General features: G+C 52.1%; 9 protein-coding genes across 9 annotated transcripts; 6 read left to right on the top strand and 3 right to left on the bottom strand.

Moving 5' to 3' along the window:
* Window positions 1-13: 13 nt before the first annotated feature.
* Window positions 14-2,722, bottom strand: M438DRAFT_350761 (DUF1295-domain-containing protein; the record flags this gene model as incomplete). The annotated part of the gene is made up of 4 exons (XM_029906672.1): window positions 14-702; window positions 915-1,182; window positions 1,225-1,338; window positions 1,760-2,722. 4 exons carry the CDS (start codon window positions 2,720-2,722, stop codon window positions 14-16), a joined length of 2,034 nt encoding a protein of 677 aa, XP_029765525.1.
* Window positions 2,723-4,534: 1,812 nt separating this feature from the next.
* M438DRAFT_350760 (uncharacterized protein) lies at window positions 4,535-5,806 on the top strand (the record flags this gene model as incomplete). The annotated part of the gene is made up of 1 exon (XM_029906671.1): window positions 4,535-5,806. The coding sequence occupies one exon, from the start codon at window positions 4,535-4,537 to the stop codon at window positions 5,804-5,806; it is 1,272 nt and encodes a 423-aa protein (XP_029765524.1).
* A 56-nt stretch (window positions 5,807-5,862) lies between these two features.
* Window positions 5,863-8,486, bottom strand: M438DRAFT_286581 (carotenoid oxygenase). Its single transcript, XM_029901591.1, has 2 exons — window positions 8,225-8,486; window positions 5,863-8,165 (listed from the first exon to the last, which is right to left on the bottom strand). The coding sequence occupies exons 1-2, from the start codon at window positions 8,269-8,271 to the stop codon at window positions 6,098-6,100; spliced, it is 2,115 nt and encodes a 704-aa protein (XP_029765523.1). The 5' UTR covers window positions 8,272-8,486; the 3' UTR covers window positions 5,863-6,097.
* Window positions 8,487-8,803: 317 nt separating this feature from the next.
* M438DRAFT_262622 (Lycopene beta-cyclase) lies at window positions 8,804-10,744 on the top strand (the record flags this gene model as incomplete). Its single annotated transcript, XM_029899832.1, has 3 exons — window positions 8,804-8,826; window positions 8,893-8,992; window positions 9,044-10,744. The coding sequence occupies 3 exons, from the start codon at window positions 8,804-8,806 to the stop codon at window positions 10,742-10,744; spliced, it is 1,824 nt and encodes a 607-aa protein (XP_029765522.1).
* Window positions 10,745-11,165: 421 nt separating this feature from the next.
* M438DRAFT_264275 (phytoene desaturase) lies at window positions 11,166-13,042 on the top strand (the record flags this gene model as incomplete). The annotated part of the gene is made up of 3 exons (XM_029899935.1): window positions 11,166-11,303; window positions 11,366-12,731; window positions 12,777-13,042. 3 exons carry the CDS (start codon window positions 11,166-11,168, stop codon window positions 13,040-13,042), a joined length of 1,770 nt encoding a protein of 589 aa, XP_029765521.1.
* Window positions 13,043-14,376: 1,334 nt separating this feature from the next.
* M438DRAFT_350757 (family A G protein-coupled receptor-like protein) lies at window positions 14,377-15,351 on the top strand (the record flags this gene model as incomplete). The annotated part of the gene is made up of 2 exons (XM_029906670.1): window positions 14,377-14,419; window positions 14,474-15,351. The coding sequence occupies 2 exons, from the start codon at window positions 14,377-14,379 to the stop codon at window positions 15,349-15,351; spliced, it is 921 nt and encodes a 306-aa protein (XP_029765520.1).
* A 406-nt stretch (window positions 15,352-15,757) lies between these two features.
* M438DRAFT_308624 (Annexin) lies at window positions 15,758-18,076 on the top strand. The gene is made up of 2 exons (XM_029902356.1): window positions 15,758-17,600; window positions 17,683-18,076. The coding sequence occupies exons 1-2, from the start codon at window positions 15,891-15,893 to the stop codon at window positions 17,965-17,967; spliced, it is 1,995 nt and encodes a 664-aa protein (XP_029765519.1). The 5' UTR covers window positions 15,758-15,890; the 3' UTR covers window positions 17,968-18,076.
* Window positions 18,077-18,424: 348 nt separating this feature from the next.
* On the top strand, window positions 18,425-19,259 carry M438DRAFT_286567 (60S ribosomal protein L37). Its single transcript, XM_029901590.1, has 4 exons — window positions 18,425-18,482; window positions 18,546-18,608; window positions 18,702-18,773; window positions 18,958-19,259. Exons 1-4 carry the CDS (start codon window positions 18,479-18,481, stop codon window positions 19,101-19,103), a joined length of 285 nt encoding a protein of 94 aa, XP_029765518.1. The 5' UTR covers window positions 18,425-18,478; the 3' UTR covers window positions 19,104-19,259.
* Window positions 19,260-19,947: 688 nt separating this feature from the next.
* Window positions 19,948-22,179, bottom strand: M438DRAFT_330338 (pali-domain-containing protein; the record flags this gene model as incomplete). Its single annotated transcript, XM_029903307.1, has 3 exons — window positions 19,948-20,572; window positions 20,622-21,939; window positions 21,993-22,179. The coding sequence occupies 3 exons, from the start codon at window positions 22,177-22,179 to the stop codon at window positions 19,948-19,950; spliced, it is 2,130 nt and encodes a 709-aa protein (XP_029765517.1).
* Between the last annotated feature and the right edge of the window lie 319 nt (window positions 22,180-22,498).

The raw sequence follows: 22,498 nt of genomic DNA, 5'->3' as shown, positions 1-22,498 counted from the left end.
CGAAGCAGCGTCTTTAGGTGTCCTGCTTGCCCTTGCTCTTTCTCTTCTTTTTCTTTGGTTCCTCTTCTGTCGGCAGAGGGCCTTGTAGCAGCGCTTTGAAGGCAGCTTTGTGACCGCGCGGTGCCTTGTCTGACTTCTGCTTCTTAGGAGCGGATTTCTTGGTCTTCTTCTTGGAGTCTGATTCGGTAACATCGGCTTCTTTGGCGATTCCTTCAGCGGCCTCGTCGGCGTCCATCTTCTTACTCATAGCCTCGAAGCGCGAGTGACTGCCAACTCTCTCGGTCATGTCTTCGAACTTGCGCTTTGCTCCATTCTTCTCCTGCTCTTGTTGCTCGGCGCGTTTTCTGTCGTACTCGTCATTTCCAGCGAGACCGTGTTTGATGAAACGTCCAGCAGCGGCCTTGTCGAGGGTGGCATTGCGCTTGACATGCGAAGTCTCTGCGAGCTTGATCTTCTCGAAATATTGCTTGACGCGAGTGAGCTCGGCAAAAACGGGGTGTGTTTTTGCGTCGAGACCGTTGAGTCGGAGATAGGAGAATAGCAGTGATTCGATGGCGTACGTGACGAGTGTGTATAGTTTGGCCTTGTCTAACAAAGGGAGTTTGCTCGTGCTAGCGGACAAGGCAGTGTTGATCAGGGGCGCGAGTATTTCTTCCACATCATCGATATTGGCTGAAAGGTTGTCGACCAGTGGGCGCAAATCTGGAGTGTCCATGGTTGTTGATTGTGTTTGGGATAAGACGATGGAAATTTTTGGAGACGCGAGAATGCTTGGTGCAACTTCTAGAAGCAGCGGAGAGAGCGGCGGCGGGAGTGCCGAGGTCGGTCGGCCAATCAGAACCCCCGGAGCAAGCATTAGTTTTGTCACAGTTACGACCTTACTTCTATTCCACCTCTGCCTCTCCCATACCTACGCCTCTCCTCACAAAGACATCTTGCCTTAATTCGACCATCAACATGCCTCGCAACAACCGTGGATCTGCTGCCCCTCCCAGGCGCCCTACCGCCGCTCCTGCCCGTCCTGCGCCACCCACTCCCCAGCAGGCTCGCTCGGCCTCCACTGCTGCCCACCCTCCTCAGCAACAACACGCTCCTCCCCCAGCCGCCGCTGCACCCCAGCAGAGCGCCGGCCCCGGTCTTTTCGGCCAGATGGCCAGCACTGCTGCGTAAGTTTTGCTCCGCCTATTTGGCTGCCTAGAGAGCTTCGGAACAACTCAGACTGACATTTGAACAACAGTGGTGTCGCCGTCGGCTCTTCCATTGGTCACGCAATCGGCGGTTTCTTCGGCGGCGGTTCCTCAGCTCCCGCTGAACAGCAAGCCCAGGCTCCTGCCAACCCTGCCGATAACAGCACTTACACTTCATCCAACTACCAGGCCCCCAGAGCCTGCGAGACCGATGTTACCAACTTCCGCCGCTGCATGGACGAGAACCAGGGCAGTCTGACCATCTGCGGTTGGTACCTCGACCAGCTCAAGGCCTGCCAATCTGCTGCCTCGCAGTACTAAGCATCTGTCTTCTGTTCCCTTTTGTACAATACCACATGAATCACGTTGGTTCGTTATTTCGCCTCTCAGCACATTTGTTCCTGTAGGAAGATTGTATCATTATCTGTTTTACATTCACATCTCGTTTCGGAAGATACATGCGGAGCCAGCTCTCAACACATAATCTAAGCCAAATATCTCTTGAGTCCACGCTCGGCCAAGACACCGACTGCGCCAATCCCAACCAATGCAAGCGACCAAGGGTTGCTCACCTCTCTTAGAGAAGGCCAAAAGCTGTTCTTGTTTGCGCGCCATTCCTCCAGCTGAGCGTACTTCTTGGGTGCCTCTGTCTTGTAGCGCTGCTCCTGAGATTCTTCGTTCTGCTTGTCGCCGCCAATGAAGCGTAGGAAGGCATAGTTGGCTAGAGGGCCCACAATGCTGAGGGGATTGAAAAGACCGTTGGCGAAGAGGAGCAGTGGGAAAGAGAAGTGAACTAGAGCGTCACCGAGGTAGTTGGGGTGACGCACGATCGACCAGACACCACTGCGGTTGAGATCATCGCTCTTCTTCTTGTGCTCTGCAATCTGCTGGTCTGCTAGAGCCTCCATGTTGAGTCCAGCGGTGTACATGCCAATTGCAAGTCCGTGGAGCAAGCCGCCGTACTGAGGAGGTGTAGCCTCGAGGCTTCTAATGGTGCCCTGTTGCAGTGCTACAGACCACGATAGAGAGATGAGGGCTTGGAAGACAGCCTCAGGCAGGAAGACGGTGAAGAAAGCCTTGTTCCAAAAGCTGGTGTCCTGATTCATGTCATCATATCTGGGGTCATCCTTTCCACGCTTGATGCTGCGGCTAGCGATGCGGCTGAAGAGTCGAACACCCCAAACCGTAACACCACCAAGAAGAAGCTTTTGTGTCCAGCCAAGAGTAGAGAATGATTCGCGATAGGAAAGACCAGTTTCCCAACTACGGGCAATAATTCCATGGTACCAAGCATTGAGGACCATTCCAGATGGCCATAGCCAGTCCTTGATCTCCACACGGCGCGTTGTACGGCTAACGGTGTACGCGAGAAGTGCGAGAGACGAGTGCAGGTTCAAGGAAGGCAGTAGGTTGTCGTGCAGAAGACCTAGCACATTGGTGGTTGCTGAGGCCACTTGAGGTTTGATGTCGGGAATTCGTGAGCGTGAACTGCCAGTAGCAGCTGGGTCCGTTGGGACCTTGGAGCCGTATGCCATGACTGTGAGTGTTTTGATGGTTGATGATTGGAGCGCGTGGTGGACATTTAAACCAAGATGTGGTCCGTGGAGTCTTGTGACGCAATTCTTGTGTATGATCGATTTGCTCCATTCGAGTTGTTTGCTTGGCCTATATCGCTATGTGCAACACCAGAAGGGTCGATTCAAGAGCACTGAAAGGTGCTTCTAAGTATAATGGCGACCCTCAAGTGAGTGGGCCTCTAGACGGCCACGCGAGTGGAAACCTACTTTGATGCACACTTGCTTTGGCACTTCCCTAATCTTTGATATATTCCCAGCTGCCTGAGTTGAGCCACTTTTGACTTGACTGCTGTATGAATCCAACAAGAAGCCTATCCTTCCCGTTCTAGCCAATGTAGATTGATCACCGAATGGGAGTATTCGGAGTTCTCTCACCATCGAGGTGTGATCGAGACTCGGCCGCAGGTTCGAGACAGGGTCATCCCGATGTCATGGGTTTTCGGGCAATGCGTAAGCAAGGTACGAAGAGCATACGCAGGTCCTGTCGCTCGGGTGTCGAAAAGATACCTACAGTCCGCCATCCCATGTAGGCTCTCAGACAGTGCCAAAGGCTCCGAATGCTGCAGTTGGTCGCTCTTCTTGGTGTTGGTCATAAGCAAACATGAATAATTATTGACGAACACAGCTTTGCGGTTGACCAAACTACCACTTTGCCTTGTAGCATCTTGCTTGCTAGGTGCTGTGTCAGGATTGTGGCACATGAGCTATCAAACATACTCAGCATGCAAGGCTAGACATGTATACGGCTACCCTCTTACATCACAGTACCCAAGCATCTGCACGCTGGTGTGCGGCCCGCACAGTTGACATGCAGCGGTCTCCTGGATGGCCTCCGGTTCACTGACTTGCAGAAGTGCAGCGCCAGGGACAAGTACAAGGTCAGGGCTTCACAAGTGCACAACAAGGGTCGAACTTGCGGTGTGTCAAGTGCACCTCCGTTACATTGTTGTATGCTCGCGAGCATAGCGAGGAGAACACGCAACGGTGAGATGAAGCTGAAGCTCAAGGCCCAACTCCCCTGAAACGGCATCGAAGGCTGTAGGAGACAAGAGTATAGGTTTGCCGACAGAACTGACCACGATTGTGCCGAGGACATGTAAAGACGTGCAGTTCGTGTCAAATGCAATCCCCCGAACCAGTTCGCGCAGCTATGTCGTTGAGCGATTTACCTGCTGTGGGAGACACCCTGTTTCTTCCCCCTTTCAACGGTCTCGCTCCCTTCTTACCTTTAACGGTTCTGACGGTTTTTGTCAACAATGCAGGGAACGCACCCCCCTGTTCACAACATGTGCAAAGAAAACAAAGCCTTGCGTGAGAAGAACATCTGATGAATGTACCGAGTCACTGTATATTGATGCAAGAGCTGATCATTCGCTATAGGTAACACCCCTTGCAACTAGAGCTGATCCTCCGACTTTGCTACAAAGCCTTGCAGTCGCAGAGATCAATCCACAGTAATCCACAGTGACCAACATGCACGATCGCTATGAAAAATTCACGATCAACCCGCATGCCGTTATGGGCCCTGGCTTCATGGCTTCAACATTCCATCCCCTTTCCTAGTTCACAGGTGGGGAATGCTCTCGCCTTTATAGGAGGTATAACCCATGGGAGTCAAAACAAAAGTCTACATTCCCGCGACTGTTTGTTGTTTTGATACTCATTTCCACTTCACTCTTGGGTATCGTCCAGTCACTTCCTCCTGGCATATCTTATGCAACAGAACCCCTTCCCCAATCGTTCATCCGAGTAATCGATAGGACGTACAACATGCAGAGCGTTAGAAATTATCCTACCGATATGCGTACCGCCCATGCGAGACCACAGCCTAGGGAAGAGAGGCTTAGGATACCGGGGCAACCACAACAGACTCAGATGAGGACCAAGTCTCAACCGAACCTTAGGTCGATGGCACGTCGACCATTGCCTGGTGCTTGCTCTCAGGCTGAGAGACACGACGCATACAGGACACCGAGAGTGATCCCTCCTCCAGCCAACACTCATCACCGCCGCAAGCATGAAGCCATGTACCTGGAGGAGCCTCCATTCGAGCGACCATTCTCCCCAGAGTCTGACTCGGAGGAACACATGATCTTGGACTACTACCTCCAAGCATCATACCAATCTCCTCTATCAAGAGTTGTCTCGGCAGAAGAACCATGCAACCAAGGTGGAGCCATGGCTGCCTTTGACTTTGGTCTCGAGCAATCTTCTGAGCCCTCATACACACACACTCGTCGTTCTGCTGAACGACCAAAGACGGCACACGAGACTAGAACACCATCGTCTCCACCAAGACAGCGTCGTCCATCGCTCCCTAGACAAGCTCCCTTGTCACCTCAGAGACAATCTCCCTCATCACCTCAAAGACACACTCCATCATCACCTCAAAGACACACTCCTTCATCACCTCAAAGACAGCCTCAACAACAACAATACACCCTCTTCCCCAAGGAGCAACCGTCAACACCACGCATCAGCGTCATCAGCGACAACGGCAGCATCACCTCCCGCCACAGCATGCACAGCCAACTCCGACCTCGCACCTCTTCCCTCGCATCATCAGAGCGCTCGCGCTCAGATTCATGCATGTCCGTCCGCCTTCAACCTTCCGCAAACATCACATCTTCCCCCACCACCTCACCCAAGCGTCCTCAAACAGCACCTCGCATGCGCACCACCAGTGCCTCTTCCCAACAACAAACCAGTCTCTCCGGCAAACCTCCATCACGCTGGTCAGGCGAGACTGTAGATGTATCTTTGGATTCCCCCAAATCTACCAGAAACGCCGAGGACAGAAGTAGAGATTCGACTTCGTCTACTCTGGTGGCTACCAGCCCTGCATGGCCCACTGGCAGCTTCTTCGAGGATGACGATGAGGACAAGGTGCCATTGAGGCGCAAGGTGGCTCAGAAGTTGAAGTCTTCGCGTTCGAGCAATGCGCTGAGATCGGTTAGCAACCCCACCGCCAACAATGTGGAGCCAATGCACAAGAAGTCTCCTTCGTGGGCTCGCCGGCTGGTTACCTGGCACCGCGCTTAGAGGGGGATGTATAGAGTTTTATGATTATTATGACACTTGATGATGATGAACGTCCTGTCTTTCAATCCAAATTACTTTCAAAACAAACATTCCCTCTTCAATCTCACATGTGAACGTGATTTGATCGTATATGACGACGATCCTTGTAGTAGAGTATTATTCCTATGAACAGTATGGGTATTCTTATGTACTGAATGAAAAAACCGAAAAACGCTTGCTTTATGTCTAAAAGACTTATGCCAATATGCCCAGAACGCCTTCATGATGCTTTCGTTATCGCGTGTGTAAACATTAAGAGAGCATGCTCTCGATCGAGGCTCTGATGTTCATCCAGATGCCTCCATTATGGTCAGATTTGGCGTCGCTGATGCTGCGAACAGCATCGATGGCCTTCTGGCCGAGTATGTCGTCTTCAGGGAACCAAGAGCCGTGAAGTCCATAAGGAACACGTTGTGGGAGTGCTACTCTACCAACAACTGTGCTCATGTCCTTGGCGTCGATGATCCAGAGTTCACTCTTTGCTCGGCTAGCAGCGTCCGTGTCGGAGGGAACCTCTCCATCTGTGCGGAGCTGGGACTCGTCAAAGGCATAGGTGAGAAGATAACCGTCATCTTCTGCCAATGTCTGTCCAGCAACGGCCTTGCGTGGGACGAATCTGGGCTCCTGAGCGAACCAACCAGCAGGCATACGGAAGACTTGAATTGGGTCATTCTCCAGAGGGCTGTCAATGACCTCTTGAACGGTGCGAGTATCAACGCAGCCCGTGACAGGTTCAAGCTTTCCCAAGTTCATCAATCGATCGCCCTTCTGAATCAATGTCTTGGTGTCGACTTTGGCAAGTGCATCAATCTTAACGGAGCGACCCAGCGCTGCGTTGAAGGATGAAACTGTTGTACTGCATCCATAGACGTAGCGAGCTTCTTGCATGTCAAGGTCAGGATGGACCGAGGGGAACTCGAACGAGATGGCTGACAGCGCGTATTGAGCAGTGATCTGCGAAGATTTGAGAGAGAATGCGTAGTGATACAGACGGCATTGATCATCTTCTTCAGGGATCTCTTCAGCCTCGTCTGAATAAGCAGCGGTGGCATGACCATCCGCTGTCATCTTAATCAAAGGCTCACGCTCCAGACGAGGTGACTCAAGGTCTGGTGCTCCCTCAAACAAGCATTGTTCATCAGCGTCGTACTTTGAGAAGAAGGGCATCTTCTTCTTGACAGCCTTCACAGTTGATTTTGTAGGCTGAGGTGCGGCAATATTGCCAGCGCTAAATACCAGGCAAGCAGAAGTTAATCTGCAAGTCAAGAGGTGAACTGTCTCGACCTGACCAGAAGCGTCAAAGTCATCCCAAGCGTTGGCAGTGTGAAAGATACAGCAAGCGGTCGTCTCGAAGTACTTGACCTGCTCTGGATTGTGTCGAGGGAAGACACCAAAGCGCGCAGGCTTTGTAGCGTCATAGTCGATGACAGGCTTATTTCTAGCCAAGTTAAGAGGATCGAGAGAAAGAGGAAGGTCCATGATTATAGTGTGCTTGAGAGACACACCAAAGTCGTGCATCATTTTGGCACCAGTGATACCAGGTACAGGACGTTGCACCATCCCTTTGTTCGAGTCGGAACGGGAAGAAGCTTGCGGAATGATAGAATACTGAACGTAAGGAGGGAAGAAGGTTGAATGGAAAAGCATCATCTCCTTAGTAGTTGGGTCGACCTTGGGGTGAGCGGTAGTCCATTCACGCATGAAGCCGAGTAAACCACTGCCAGAGAAGGAAGGGTCATTCTTATCATGAGCTTCGGGCTCGCCCTCTGCACGGTTGCCATCGTACCAACCAACAGTCTCTAGTCCAGGAAGGGCGATGCGCATGGGGGGACCGCTCTCGCATGTGGCCAATGCTCTGCCGTCATGGTATAGGATGGCAGTGTTGGCAACACTGATTCTCTTGATGGCGCGAGTAGAGCCTGGCAGGAAGGACAGGACGACAAGCACGATAGTGCGTAGAATGCGTAGTACGATGGTGAAGAGAGATGCCAAGGGGTTGACTAAGGTCGCAATGCTGGGCAAGATGGGCGAACGCAGGCGTGAAGAGGCGACAGTGGAGAGGAAGATATCGGTCAGGATGTACTGATTGACGAACTCGGGTTGGACAGAACCATCTGGCTGCCTGGTGAATGAGACGCCGCTCAGCATGCCATCGCCGTCGAACCAGTGGGCATCGCGACCAAGGTCTTCGTTGGACACAGGGTTGCCGCCATTGCGGACATATTCACCACCTGCAAGCTCACAGGGAATGTCGCCTTCATATGTACATTTGGTCAGTGGGAGAGTCTGGTTGATAGGCGCGAAGTTGCCAGAGAGATAGCTATTCAAGAATCAGTCAATGCTAGAGGCAAAGGAACAAGGTTTCGTAGGTAAACATACGCGTGTTTGTGCTGTGGCGGACTCTTCTTTTTCGCAAAGAAAGGCATGTCCTCGCAGTATTGGCTAGCAGTCTACGAGACGTGATTGATTGCCAGGACAAAGCTCAGGCATGGGAGTTGGCACTCGAGATGTCAAAAAGGCTTGTAGGACAGAGCAGACTCGGTAGTCAGGATACGAATAGCGATGGCATGATCGGACTAAGCGCCCGTGAAAACCAAGTACGTGTGGTGCTCGTCACCCACCTCGCACCAAGCAGTGAGCACGATCCGTGATCTTGACAGCTCCCATGACATCGGTGTGCATCATAGGCGGCCCATGCGGAACAGGAACGTCTGGGACCGGCGGCTCGGATCGCCAAATACTTGAGCAAACATCCAAGATCATGGCAAGCGACCGTGCCTGCCGAAGGCTGAAATCGCCGATGGGAAAGGCTTGCCGAGACAAGGCGTTTTCCATCGGCCTTCCTCTTCGCGCCAGCATCCGAACCAACTTGTGGGCTGCCAGAGTCGCAACTTCACCCTGACTCTCTTTTGTCTGATGGCCCTGCGATAGTCGTTGGTTTAGCAATTGTTCGATACCATGGGCTATGACTATGCGCTCGTGTGAGTCAATTCTCTCTCCTCATGCTGTCCACGTTGACGCGAGTACTCGTACTGATCCCCGCCTAGGCACGTCAAGTACACGATTCCCCCGGCAATCGCCTTGACTCTCCTCTACCGTCCTCTGTTGACCCGTCTGGATGTCTACAAGATCCTCTTCCTCATCACCGTATGATCCCCGACTTCGCTCTTGCACTGCGCCAATCTCACTACCCCTTAGATCGCTGTTGTATCCACCACACCATGGGACTCCTACTTGATCCGTACTCGCATCTGGTCCTATCCCGAGAACGCCGTCATTGGGCCTAAGGTCTTTGACATTCCTCTAGAGGAGCTCTTCTTCTTTGTTATCCAAACCTACAACACTTCGATCTTGTATCTGCTTCTGAGCAAGCCTACCTTCCACCCAGTCTATTTGCGCCGCCAGGAAAAGAATGACCGTTGGAAGTACATGAAGCTGGCTGGTCAGCTTCTGCTTGGTCTGCTTATGAAAAAGGCTATAACCCTTATCAGGGAAGAAGGCGCGGGAACATACATGGGCCTGATTCTGGCATGGGCTGTCCCATTCTTGCTTTTGCTGTGGTCGCTGGCTTACCAATTCATCCTTGGTTTGCCCATTACCAACACCCTGCTGCCAATCCTTCTTCCGACCTTGTACCTCTGGATTGTGGATACATTGGCTCTCCGCCGAGGCACCTGGGTCATCGAATCGGGCACTAAGCTTGGAACCCACCTTTGGCCTGGTCTGGAAATTGAAGAGGCTGTCTTCTTCCTGTTGACGAATACTCTGATTGTGTTTGGTCTCGTTGCTTTCGACAATGCAATCGCAATCCTCAATGCTTTCTCCACGCATTTCCCTTCGGTACCGGCACTCCCTTCACCTATGCTGTTGGTCAAGGCCCTCCTACTCCCGGCTGGAGCCTATGATGAAGATCGCATTGAAGGTCTCGCGCAAGCTGTTGATCGTCTCGAGAAGAAAAGCCGAAGCTTCTTTCTGGCCAGCGCAGCGTTTTCTAGCCGTCTGAGAGTAGACTTGATTGTTTTGTACTCTTTCTGCCGTGTAGCTGACGATCTTGTCGATAATGCCGCCTCGCCTCTTGAGGCGCGTAAATGGATTAAGCACCTCCGTACTTTCCTGGATCTCTCCTACAAAGCCAAGGATCCAATGGCGCACGATCAGAATGTTGGAAGCGTTGTCCGACATGTCGTTACTGAATTCCCACGCAACACCCACACCGCCTTGCTCCAACTCCCTACCGGACGTCTTTCTTCGAAAAATCTCTATGATCTTCTTAAAGGCTTCGAGATGGACCTAGGCTTCCAAACGAGCAAGGGAGCCAAGCCTTCTGCTTTCCCAATAAAGTCAGAATACGATTTGGACATATATTCGTCACGGGTTGCCGGTACAGTGGCTGCCATGTGCATTGAGCTCGTGTTCTTCCACTACCCGGACGAGGTATCTAAAGTCCAACAAGAAAAGATCCTGGATGCCGGAAACACCATGGGAATAGCACTTCAGTACACGAACATTGCCCGCGACATCGGCACGGATGCTCTACTACAGCGCGTCTACCTGCCGACCAATTGGCTGAAGGAGGAGAACTTGACCCCTGAACAAGCCATCCAAGTGTTCACGATATTGGACGGCAAGTCCACACTTGGCCCTGAAGATCAAATATTCATAACCAAGCTGGAACGATTGAGACACCGTCTATTGGACCGATCGTTCGCGTTGTACGAAGACTCACGCGATGCTATCGACAAGCTCCCTTCAGAAGTGCGCGGACCCATGCGCGTCGCTACCGAGAGTTACATGGAGATTGGACGGACCTTGAGACAGCCGGGCTACAGGGTCACGAAAGGAAAGGCAACAGTAGGCGGATGGCGAAGACTGGCAGTGGCTTGGAAAGCACTGCAGTAGCACACAAAAGCAGAGATACCCAGTTCATATGCATATACATAATGTAATTTCTGCTAGGTCACGATAGTATGACCTGACGACGATGGATCATGGCGGATCGACTCGTGATATGGTGATACAGTTTTGACATGTAGATTAGCTCCGATGATGGAAGCTCGGACCGTCGCCTGATGGGTGGGGCTGGCTCATGCAAACCACGAGCATGCGGGCGATGGGCGATGGGCGTTCCGGCGTTGCCATGTTGAATGCTTGGACATTATCTGCTTTCCACCATGTAGCAGCTTACTGTTACCTGCCCAGTCCCTCGTGGTAGGCACATCAATCCTCAAATTCGGCCATGAGTGGGAACACCAACCAAAGGACAGCCATTGTCATAGGTACGCACTGCGAGACGTCGCCTGCGAGCACAAGATACTGATGAATGCATGCTACTACAGGCGCTGGAGCCGGAGGTGTTTCAACCGCCGCACGACTTGCAAAGGCGGGCTTCAAGGTCACTGTCTTGGAAAAGAACGACTTCACCGGAGGTCGTTGCTCTCTCTTACATCATGAGGGTTGGGTGCGTACTGCTACAGCCTGCCTTCCGTATATCTCCACAGCCGACTGACGACAACATTCCAGCGATTTGACCAAGGTCCCTCTCTTCTCCTCCTGCCTCGTCTCTTTCACAAGACATTTGCCGACCTCGACACAACTCTGGAAGCCGAAGGAGTACACATCGTCAAGTGCGAGCCCAACTATAACATGTGGTTCGGCGACGGAGAGAAGTTCCAGCTCTCGACCGATCTGGCCTTGATGAAGGAGCAGGTAGAGAAGTGGGAAGGTAAGGACGGATACTCAAGATACCTCTCGTTCCTGAAAGAAGCCCACAGCCACTACGAACTCAGTGTCGAGCATGTCTTGTCGCGCAACTTCACCAGCATTACCTCTATGCTGCGCCCTAGCTTCCTTGGTCGCGTTTTCGAATTGCACCCTTTCGAGAGCATCTACAGTCGTGCTTCTAAATACTTCTGGACCGAGAGGCTGCGTCGCGTCTTTACTTTTGCGAGCATGTACATGGGCATGAGTCCGTTCGACGCTCCAGGAACGTACAGTCTTTTGCAATACACAGAGTTGACTGAGGGCATCTGGTATCCAGTTGGAGGCTTCCACAAGGTCATCGATGCGCTCGTCAAGATTGGCGAGCGTTTTGGTGTAACCTACAGACTTTCGACTCCAATCTCCAAGATCACTCTTTCTCCCGACGGTCGACGGGCCACAGGTGTTGTCCTTGCCAATGGCGAGACTCTATCCGCCGATGTGGTCGTGAACAACACTGACTTGGTCTATGCATACAACAACTTCTTACCACCTACTCCATACGCAGAATCATTAGCCAATCGCGAAACTTCCTGCAGTAGTATATCCTTCTACTGGGCATTGGATCGCAAGATACCGGAGCTGAACGCTCACAACATCTTCCTGGCGGACGAGTACAAGGAGAGCTTCGATTCCATCTTCAAGAAGAATCTGATCCCAAACGAACCAAGTTTCTACGTGAACATCCCCAGTCGGCCGGATCCCACAGCTGCTCCCGAAGGCAAAGAATCAGTCGTCGTACTGGTACCAGTCGGTCACCTCCTTGGTGAGAATGAGAACCCCACGAATGTCTCTACTGCAACCACTGGTGAGATCCAGCAGGGCAATTCTGGCGAAAAGTTGACAAGCTCCAAATCGGCGCAAGGCGTCAAGCCATCAGAAACACAGGATTGGCCCAAGATGATTGAGCTTGCGCGCAAGACTATTCTCGCAACTATTGCTAAACGCACTGGTGTCGATATTACACCGTTCATTGTGCATGAGATTGCCAACGATCCCATGACATGGCGTGAGTCATTCAACCTCGACCGCGGTGCCATCCTTGGTCTATCACACTCGTTCTTCAATGTACTGTCCTTCCGACCTTCGACACGCGCAAGACGAGGTGGCTGGCTAGACGGGCGCCTTGGTGGTGGCATTCTTGGAAGAGTTGGCGAGCTCCTCTTCAGCGGAGGCAGTATTGAGCGTCTTTACATGGTTGGTGCCAGCGCTCACCCAGGCACAGGTGTACCCATTGTGCTGGCGGGAGGTCGGTTGGTTGCGGAACAAATTTGCCAGGACTTTGGCATGAATATCCCCTGGCCAACCGGGTCCCAAGAGAAGCAGCGAACTGGTGCTCTTGACCAGGTCCAAAACTCTTTTGCGATCGAGTGGGTTGTATATATGCTCCTTGCATTCCTCGTGCTTGCGCTTGGTATGTTCCTCGGCAAGCAAACTTAAGCGTTCTTGCACGAAGACCCCTAGATTTTCTTCACGAATAGACTTCTGTAATACCTTTTCGCATTGATGTAGACTTCTACGACCCTTGAATATCCAGCTGGATAGTCGTTGTCGCGAGACTCACCACGGTCCCACACGTTCCACCACTGAGCAGAGTCGAAATCAAGTGAATCAGCTCTACTTCCGTAGGATGCCGCCTCATGAGGGTGTACAGATCCAAAAATCACGCTCTGGTCACGATGCGGTGAATCCTTGTGATGGGTGGCACATGTGACAATTGGCAATTTGTACCGACCTCGTCACTCCACGATCCACCCAACCTCGTCGGCATCTTCGGCTCTTCGATGAATCGACGGCCGTACAGTGGGCGATCAACAGCCAATACAAGTACAAAATTCCGGTTTCATGCGCGACGAATTTGCATCGTATTGCAAACAAATTGTTAATTGAATAATCGAAGACTAATTCTTCACACGAGGAATCGATTATTGACAAGGTACGTACTGCTTGTGACCAGGGGTTGATTCATGTCATGTATATGTCATGCCCTTCCAGCCGCCAAATCGAACCACGCCTTTGCAATTTGCATACAGGTGCCGTTGGCCTGACACCACACCATTCGTCCGGGGTCCAAGTCCTGCTCTCAAACGGAGATGCAGATTGGAGAGATACGTCATGTTTTCATTTTGCAAAGCTTAAACTCGAGATAAGATGCAAATGGCTGATTCTGATGTCGATGCCGAGCAACCCTGATTTGTGATGATGGCAGAAAACAGATCTCGAAGTTCAATCAAGCTTTGTCGATCGACCTACGGAAAGGGCTTGGACTTCTTGTTGGCCTGTGGCGCCGGTGAAAGACTAGGACGGTTGACGCCGAACCCCAGGACAATTGATGACATCAATACCAGCAGTCCCTTTTACGTAGTTTTTGAATCAATGGCGTCTCTACACTCGTGTGCTGTGATGAATTCCTCGGAGCTGTCGGGCGCTACAGGAGCTCAATGGCTGGTAGAGAATTTGTGCTAGGCGGCATCCTGCAGTGCGATAGTGGTTTTCTCGACGGAGCGTTGGGCCTGTGCGACTACCCGTAGATCACTTTGGTGGGTGGTGGTTCGTTCGTGTTGTGAGTGACGGGGAAGGGTCGATCGAAGTGAAGGGCAGTTGTTTCCCAGATCTCGTCATGACGATGAACGAAGTGATACCTGCCGAATCTTCCGCATTCCAACACTTTTTATAAACCACCCACCCTCCCGATTGTTCTTCATCTTCCATCAACACATCTTCATCGCAGGCGATTTCATTGCTTCCATATCTAATCCTCACCACCACTCAAGATGGATTTCCTCCAGAAGAGAAACGACGCGCTCAATGTCAACCGTAAGTTGCTGTGAGAATCCTCTGCCTCTGCGCTCGCGCTGACATTGTTTGCAGCCAACATGGTCAATGGAAAGTCTTCCGACATTGCCATCACCGTCCGCGGTTCCGACTGGTACTGGGCTGTCTGTGCAGTCATGACCATGGCCACATTTGTCTTCCTGGGTCTCGGTGTCACCAAGCCTCGCCAGCACCGTGTCTTCCACTACATCACTGCTGCCATCACTATGGTCGCTGCTATCGCGTACTTCTCTATGGCCTCCAACCTCGGCTGGACCCCCATCGACGTCGAATTCCAGAGAAACGACCCTGAAGTTCGTGGTATCAACCGTGAGATCTTCTACGTCCGCTACATCGACTGGTTCATCACTACTCCTCTCTTGCTTCTCGACTTGATGTTGACCGCTGCCATGCCTTGGCCTACTATCCTCTTCATCATCCTTGTCGATGAGGTCATGATCGTTACCGGTCTCGTTGGCGCTCTTGTTCGCAGCTCCTACAAGTGGGGTTACTTCGTCTTCGGTTGCGCCGCACTCGCCTATGTTGTCTGGGTCCTCGTCTGGGAAGGTCGTCGGCACGCCAATGTCCTCGGCCGTGATGTTGGCAAGGCTTTCACCTTGTGCGGTTCGCTCACCACATTCCTCTGGATTCTTTACCCTGTCGCCTGGGGTATCTGTGAGGGCGGCAACATTATCTCTCCCGATTCTGAGGCTGTCTTCTACGGCATCCTTGATCTCCTCGCCAAGCCTGTCTTTGGTGCTCTTCTTATCTGGGGTCACCGTGGTATCGACCCTGCCCGTCTTGGTCTCTACATCCATGATTACGATGAGAAGGACCCTGCTGTTAAGGACAAGGTCGGCGCTCCTGGTCCCAATGTTCACCCCAACTCCAACAACGGTGTTGCCACCAACGGACAGACTGCAGAGACCGTCTAAGCTCGCATCGCACAACAACCTGTTCTTTGCTTTGTCTCGACGCTCGCACTGAACCCTCGAATATGGTTTCGATGATTCCTTGATTATCGGCAGCCAGACTGCCTTGGGATACCCATGAGCATGCTTGCATGTTCTCATTACTGCTTTGCTATTTTCTTTTCACGTCCTTTCATGATCACGACTGGGATGGATGGGGAGAAATAATTACTTTGTACAATAATACACTAATTCATGATTCACACACTTACCTTACTTGATTTCTTCGTTGACCTGAACTAGTTCTACTATTCGTGTGGTCCCTATATCTGTGCAACCAACTAGTCAATCTCGCAAGCGAAAGCCCAAGGCGCTTGCGATCCTTCACCGCTCCCCGCATCACCTACCTCGCCCAACAAATCATGTAAGACAAAGGGACCACGAAACAACATCGACTTGATGCCGATTTTTCTCTGTTTGTGTTTCTGTGGCTCTGGATTCCACAACATATGAAGTATTCCGCAAGTCAAATTTAGGATTGTGGAAAGTTCTTGAGAGCAACCATGTCTCTGCGGCCTGAAGACCACCGCTCGTCGCGGTCAAGGTCCAAATCACATTCGAGGCGTGATCGCTCACGTTCTCATAGCGCTGTGAGGAAGACTCATAACATTACGCCTCAGAGGCCTGCAGAATATGTTTACGCCAATACCCCTGCTTCGGTACCACGTCACGTCTCACCTGTAGTAGCCATGCCTGCGATGCCCTCAATGCCGGGTGATTTTGACGAGGAGTATACCATCAAACCTGGAGGCTCGCGTACCGAGGGACAGCCTTTACCTTACCCCTCAGTGGGACAACTGCCTTATCCTTCTGTACCACAGGAGATTGACATGGGCGACTACAAGGACTTTCCACCGCATGAACGGCCTGGGTATGCTGTTGCGTCTAGGGATGCACACGACAGTGACACCGACTTGGCGTACGGTACTCTACCCCTGCCCGAAGTGAGAAGGGGTCATTCTGGTAGTGTGAGCAGCCAGCGTGCACCTTCTCCGGCAGGCTATACCTCGACCTCGTATCATTATCCTGCCCAGGAGACACACTCAACTTCCAAGCCCTCATCGGGTCAGTCTCAGTCGTATGCCTACTCTCAGTCTAGGACCGATCAACCCGCTGGACATCATGACTACATCACTCAACCTCATGGCGCAAGTGGAAAGCAGCTTCAGAAATCTAGCGTCAGACCCCAGACTGTCGACGTGACCCCTGGTATCTCCAAGCAGACCAACCTCGGGCTGAATGTTCGTATGGATAGATTGTCTGTCAGCGGCAATAGACCGGACATATCTGGAAATCTTCCACCCCCGAGTCCTTTGCTTGAGGCATATCGTGGCACCTATCAATCAGTATCTCCCATGATAGCACCCATGCATTTATCTTCAGACACCGACCTTGACAGACTGTCTTCGCTCTCTCCCGGCCCCTCGTCAAGCAGCAAGCATCAAAGACGATCCAGAAGCAGCACTGGCAAGGTCGATTTTGTTGGTTCTGGCTCCGAGTCTCATCCAAAGGATTCGAAGAAGCGAGCACGACTGTACGATGCCGAGAAAGACGCCCTAGCACTGAATGAGGCAATCTCGCACCACAAAATCGACGTCGACACGATTTGCAAGATTCTGCCCTACCTCACGCATGACCAAATCCTCGAACTTCGCAAGGAGTACAAGAAACACGTCAAGGTTCAGGGACGGGGTATCAACATCGCCAAACACATGAAGATGAAACTCTCGGGCAATTTCGGCAAAGCTGTGTACGTCTGCGCACTCGGCAAATACGAAAGCGAAGGCTATTGGGCAAACTTCTGGCATCAGTCTCACAACACTCGTCGCGAGCTGTTGATTGAGAGTCTGATGGGTCGTAGTAATGCGGAGATCAGACAGATCAAGGATTCCTTCAAGGACAAGCGCTATAATGATGACTTGACCAGATGTATGGAGAAGGAGCTGAAGCCAGACAAATTCCGAACAGCTGTGCTCATTGTCCTCGAGGCCAGACGTCAGGAAGAAAGTGAAGTTCATCCAAGACAATATGTTGACAAGGATGTTGAGGTCTTGAACAGATGTCTGACAGCCAAAGAAGGTGGTGAGAGCACTATGCTGGAGATTGTCGTCAGAAGGAGCGATGCGCATTTGCGAGAGGTGTTGAAAGCATATGAGCGTAGATATGGGGTCAATTTTGCGAGGGAGGCTTTGAGGAAGAGTAATAACCTCGTGGTAAGTGGACAGGCTGCCTTTCTCCAGCTCTTTCCTGCTATCTCACCTTCTTTGCAAGTAATCATGCTAACTAATCAAATAGGGAGAAGTGATCTGCCATATTCTCAATGGAGCCATCAACCGCCCAGCCAGAGACGCTTTGCTCCTTCGCCACGCCATCGATGACATTGGTTCTCACAATCGCGAGGAAGAGCTGCGTTACGAGTTGCTTATCTCGAGATTGATGCGAGTGCACTGGGAGCCCGCACACCTGACCCGTGTGAAGCGTGAGTATGTCGAGAAGTATCGCAAGGAGCTCGAACACGATGTCGAGGATGCGACAAAGAGTGACTTCCGAGAGTTCATGTATGAGATCTGTAAGACTTGAGGAGGCAGGTTTGGGTTGGATGCACGAGGTGATGATGACGCTTTACGATGTTCATGGACGCAATATCATGATGGATTGAAATATACCTAAGCAATATAAAAGTTATCATATCGAGAAGTCGATGCTTCCAGATCTCTGAGTTATATGTAAAGGCGGAAGGCAAAGCAGTGTTACCTATCGGAAGGTTCATCGCGCCTGCTAGGTGGCATTGTTGAATCACTTGTAAGAGGCAAGCTCTGAAAAGGCGAATGAAGGACGACGCTGGCTCGACGTGAAAAACTATTCAATTAATCGGGAGCGACATCATGAATATATCGATGTTCACAAAGTGAATGGTCGACAGGAAAGAGCGATGGTCGAGCCGAGCGGCAAATGCCGTCGCACTTGCCAAGCCGCCTAGCGGCCTCGCACCGTGGCAGGCTGTCAGAATTCGCACCTCTGAATTTGTTCGAGACGACCAGCGACCAACGACCGACCCTCTCACAGCCAGCCGCACAGTCGATACTTCAAAATGAGTTAGTCGCCGCCCGTATATTCTGTCGAGCGATACAGACCTGGATACTAACGATTGCGCGCAGCCAAGGGTACTGGATCTTTCGGCAAGCGCCACAACAAGACGCACGTTCTGTGCAGACGCTGCGGTATGCAACTCTTTCTCTCCCACGACGACCGAACGACGGCGACCACCAATCTCTCGGATCCACAGAAATGCTGACGGAACGATCAATATACAGGCTCTCGCTCTCTCCACGTCCAGAAGCACACCTGCTCCAACTGCGGCTACCCCAGCGCTAGCATCAGAAAGTGTACGTTCCGACCCAATACATACCTCTCCTCCGATCACTACACCTCCGCCAATGCCTTGAAGGCCTACAACGAAACATGAATCGACATCTCTGCGACACCTATCAACACCCCACCCCCCGCACACCTCGAATCTACATACTTCTTCCATTCCGAGAACACCCATTCTAACATAAAGCGATACAGTCAACTGGGGCGAGAAGGCCAAGAGAAGAAAGACCACCGGTACCGGCCGCATGCGCTCATTGAAGCTCGTCAACCGCAAGTTCAGCAACGGATTCCGCACCGGCACCCCCAAGGGCGCCCGTGGCCCCACCGCCGCATCCGCCTAAACGATGACTACGCCCTTCGAAGAAACGAGGACGGAGTTGATCAATGAGTAAAAAAACCAAAAAGGCGCCCTTGTTGGCTTTGCTAGTTGTTGATTGGGGGGGGGCTATGGCTATCGAATTCAGAGGAGTTTCCCTTACTTTTTATCCGGCATTAGGGCAATGAATTTTTCTTTTTGCACAAAAAAAAAATGATGGGATTCTTCTTACTGGTTCATGGTAGCCCTTGCCCTCTGCCGGGAGGGAACACGATATGAAGAAAATGACAAAACTTCATCTGGCTGTCCACAACGAGAAGACAAAGAGGGAGAAACGATAAATGGTGTCTGCATGGCCCTTTACCAGACAAAGTCGTATGAACTGTTCCGAAACTGACCTGTTTTCTTCGTCCCTATGTTTGTTTGAAGAAGCGTGAACACGATGAACAACATGATGACCCAGCCTCGCAACTTTGCTCTTTACGGTTGCTGGGGACGTCCCTTTCACAGGACATGGTCGAAAGTGCACATATTCTAATGGATTACTTCAAAGTCGTCTTGATTGAGATCTATGTTATCAAAGTAATGTTGCAGTTCACCGACCCTACATGTCCAGTCATCCATTCGTCATGTTCGTCGCAGATGCATTGTACTTTTTGTTATCATTAGCGGACACCAAATCATGTCCGCAAGGTAATAAAGCAGGATGGCTAACCATTCACTATTGTCTCGAAAATACCTCTTCGTCTTCAATCCATCAAAAACACCCGACCCGAAAAAAAGAGGTGTACGTCTAGAATCGAATAAAAGGCCAGCCCCGTCGTTCAGAAAGGTAAAAGTACATAAAACATTATTCGGCAGCAAAAGCCTTACATCTCGCTCGGGTAACGACCAGGGGGTGTGAGTCCGTTCGGGTTGTTGGGACGGGGCATTCCCCTGCCGCGTCCACCCCGTGATGGACCGCGCATGCCAGGCAACATGAAGTCTGGATTTTGCCCAAGGATCATATCATTTCGTTCGTTCCTGCGCTGTTGAGATGGACCAGGGACCGGACCAGGACCGGGGCCGTAGCCCGGAGGTGGACGCCAGTTGGGGTTCACACCACGCTGACTTACCGAAGTGAAGTTGCTGGTGTCAGACATGGCAGGAGAAAGTGCGCCCTCGGCCATGTTCTCGTACGAGCTATCCCTCTCCAACGACGGTCCATCGTGATCCTGGCCAACACGCAGGTGATCAGGCGAAGGGTGGCGCACAGTTGGGATCGGAGGTCCAGGGGTCAAACTTGTTGGCACACCAACCACAGACGGTTCGTCGGCAGCAAAGCGAGGATCAACGTCTTCATAGTACGACTCAGAGCCAGCACGATTGCGACGTGATGTTGGCGATGCTTGGACAGGCGAGAGCGGAGGGGCAGATTGCATGTTGTTCATTGGTGCAGGGACGTGCCTCGGAAGAGGAGGTGCGTCCCAGCCTACTCTTGGTTGAACATATGTACTGCGAGTGATGTTAGACCAGATCTGTCAAATCGTTTCAACCGACTTACGATTCAGAGTAGATGCTTGAAGGAGTGACGGGTTCACCTCCACTTGGCTGTCTTTGGTTGACGGGAGTGATGTCTCGGCGCGGGCGGGGCAGCGGTTGGGCTACACCAACCATTCCAGGCATTTCGTGGTCACCGTAGCGAATAGGCGAGTTGATTGCAGGGCTTCCAGTTCTCTCATCCATCTCGATAGCTTGACCGATGATTTCACCATTGACAGGATCCTCAGGAGAGCCATTTCTACGAGGGAAGGGACCAACACCAGGGGGAGGCAGGGGATCGTTACTATAACCAGGAGGAGGACCACGCTGGCCACGGCCCATTATCGGACCAGCTATTGGGCCAGGACCGGGACCAGGACCCATTCCTCTGCCTTGCGGACCGTTCCAGCCAGGAGGAGGAGGACCTCTCATACCCTGAGGACCGCCTCTGCCAGGACCGTAACCACCTCTGGGACCAGGACCATAAGAGCCACGGGGAGCGAACCCGCCTCTAGGAGGGGGACCGTAGCCGCCGCGAGGTGGATAGCCGCCGCCTCTACCACGGCCGTAGCCAGGAGGAGGAGGTCCCATGCGGTTGGAGTTTTGAGATTCAAGAGTACCGTTAGAAGTTTGATGCATCAACATGGGAGGGTTGGTGGTGTGCTGCATGTTGTAAGGGTCCGAGGGTTGAACGGGCATAGGGGGAAGCTCATCCTCCATAGGGCGTGCGCTGGGAGCTGTACCATTACTAGTAAGAGATGGTGCTCTGGGATTAAGTGGGGCGCGGTCGTCACTTCTTCTTTCGTTACTCTTGGTCTCGAAGGAAGCGAATTGAGGACCCTTGGAGTTGTCGAAAGAGCCGTTCATGGGAGGAGGGCTGTCCGCTCTGGGCAATTCGTCGGCCATCAAACGCTCGTTCTGCAGGTTGTTGTAATAGTTGGCACCATTCATCTCGGCGTTCTCGGCGATACGCTTCTTGCGTGCCTTTCTTGACACCAGGGTTCTTCGCATGGCGCAGGTGACAACGCCTGAAGCGATGATGAGGATGGTGGCTGCTAGGACGATCCATCCTCCCCACTGCATGTGTGGAACGAAAAGAAGAATGTCGACCAGGAAGGCCAAAAGGGCGACCAGCAGGGTGGGGAATGTCAGAATGAGCAGAGCCAGGAGGTAGCGAGGAGAGTGAGCAGGCGAGTGGAAGTGAGCAGCGACTGCCAATGCGAAGCAAATGAGCGTCAAGAGGGCCGCGACAGGGTGGACGATGAGGATGGACGAAAGCGAGGCTCGCGTGCTCGAGGGCAATGAGAACTCATTGTTGTCGGCGGCTGAGAAGAGTTTGTCTACAAGTCGAGTTAGAGAGAGCAGTTGGCGCAGTTGGCTGGGCTCGGCGTACCTGTGTCGTATCCTACTCTCATGCCACTACATTTTCCATTCTGGCAATAACCAAAGACTCCAAAGTCGACACCATCGAATTGAGCCAAAGGGATGGCCTGAATAATGGGCGTCGAAAGTGTGCTCAGCAGCAACAGGACAAAGGCGATGAAGAACAGAATCGAGAGCGGAGTCGCTGGCCGCAACATGATGGGCGACTTGGTATGCGATGTCTATAAGGCGAGGCCGACAGCGATAGTGGTATTAATGGTAGTGTAAGTGTGGGTGTAAATGTGCTCCTGCTCCAGAGCGAGTGTCGTCTCTGCGCTTATGCGCTCGAGGTAAGAATCAAGGAGGATGGTGGCGCAGCAGGAGAAGCTGAGAATGGGAAGAAGGAAGGAGCTTGGAGAGCAGACGGAAAGAAGATGTTCGTCGCAAGACACGGCGCAACCAGCACGTCGTTCGTGGGATCGAATGGAGAGGGGGCTAACTTGTGGCGCGCATCGAGGCAGGCCTAACCACTGTAGC

Source organism: Aureobasidium pullulans, assembly GCF_000721785.1.
Source record: "Aureobasidium pullulans EXF-150 unplaced genomic scaffold scaffold_1, whole genome shotgun sequence".
Lineage (NCBI taxonomy): Eukaryota > Fungi > Ascomycota > Dothideomycetes > Dothideales > Saccotheciaceae > Aureobasidium > Aureobasidium pullulans.
Note: the sequence above shows the minus strand (reverse complement) of the source record. Positions and strands in the feature narration are given on the sequence as shown.

Excerpts from the sequence above, each read along its gene's own strand:
- M438DRAFT_286581 (XM_029901591.1), bottom strand. The coding sequence starts at position 8,271 with ATGCCTTTCTTTGCGAAAAAGAAGAGTCCGCCACAGCACAAACACGC. Across the intron at positions 8,166-8,224 it reads CCGCCACAGCACAAACACGC|CTATCTCTCTGGCAACTTCG; the intron begins GTATGTTTACCT and ends ATTCTTGAATAG.
- M438DRAFT_308624 (XM_029902356.1), top strand. The coding sequence starts at position 15,891 with ATGTCTCTGCGGCCTGAAGACCACCGCTCGTCGCGGTCAAGGTCCAAA. Across the intron at positions 17,601-17,682 it reads GGAAGAGTAATAACCTCGTG|GGAGAAGTGATCTGCCATAT; the intron begins GTAAGTGGACAG and ends CTAATCAAATAG.
- M438DRAFT_286567 (XM_029901590.1), top strand. Across the intron at positions 18,609-18,701 it reads CGTTCTGTGCAGACGCTGCG|GCTCTCGCTCTCTCCACGTC; the intron begins GTATGCAACTCT and ends ATCAATATACAG. Across the intron at positions 18,774-18,957 it reads CAGCGCTAGCATCAGAAAGT|TCAACTGGGGCGAGAAGGCC; the intron begins GTACGTTCCGAC and ends AAAGCGATACAG.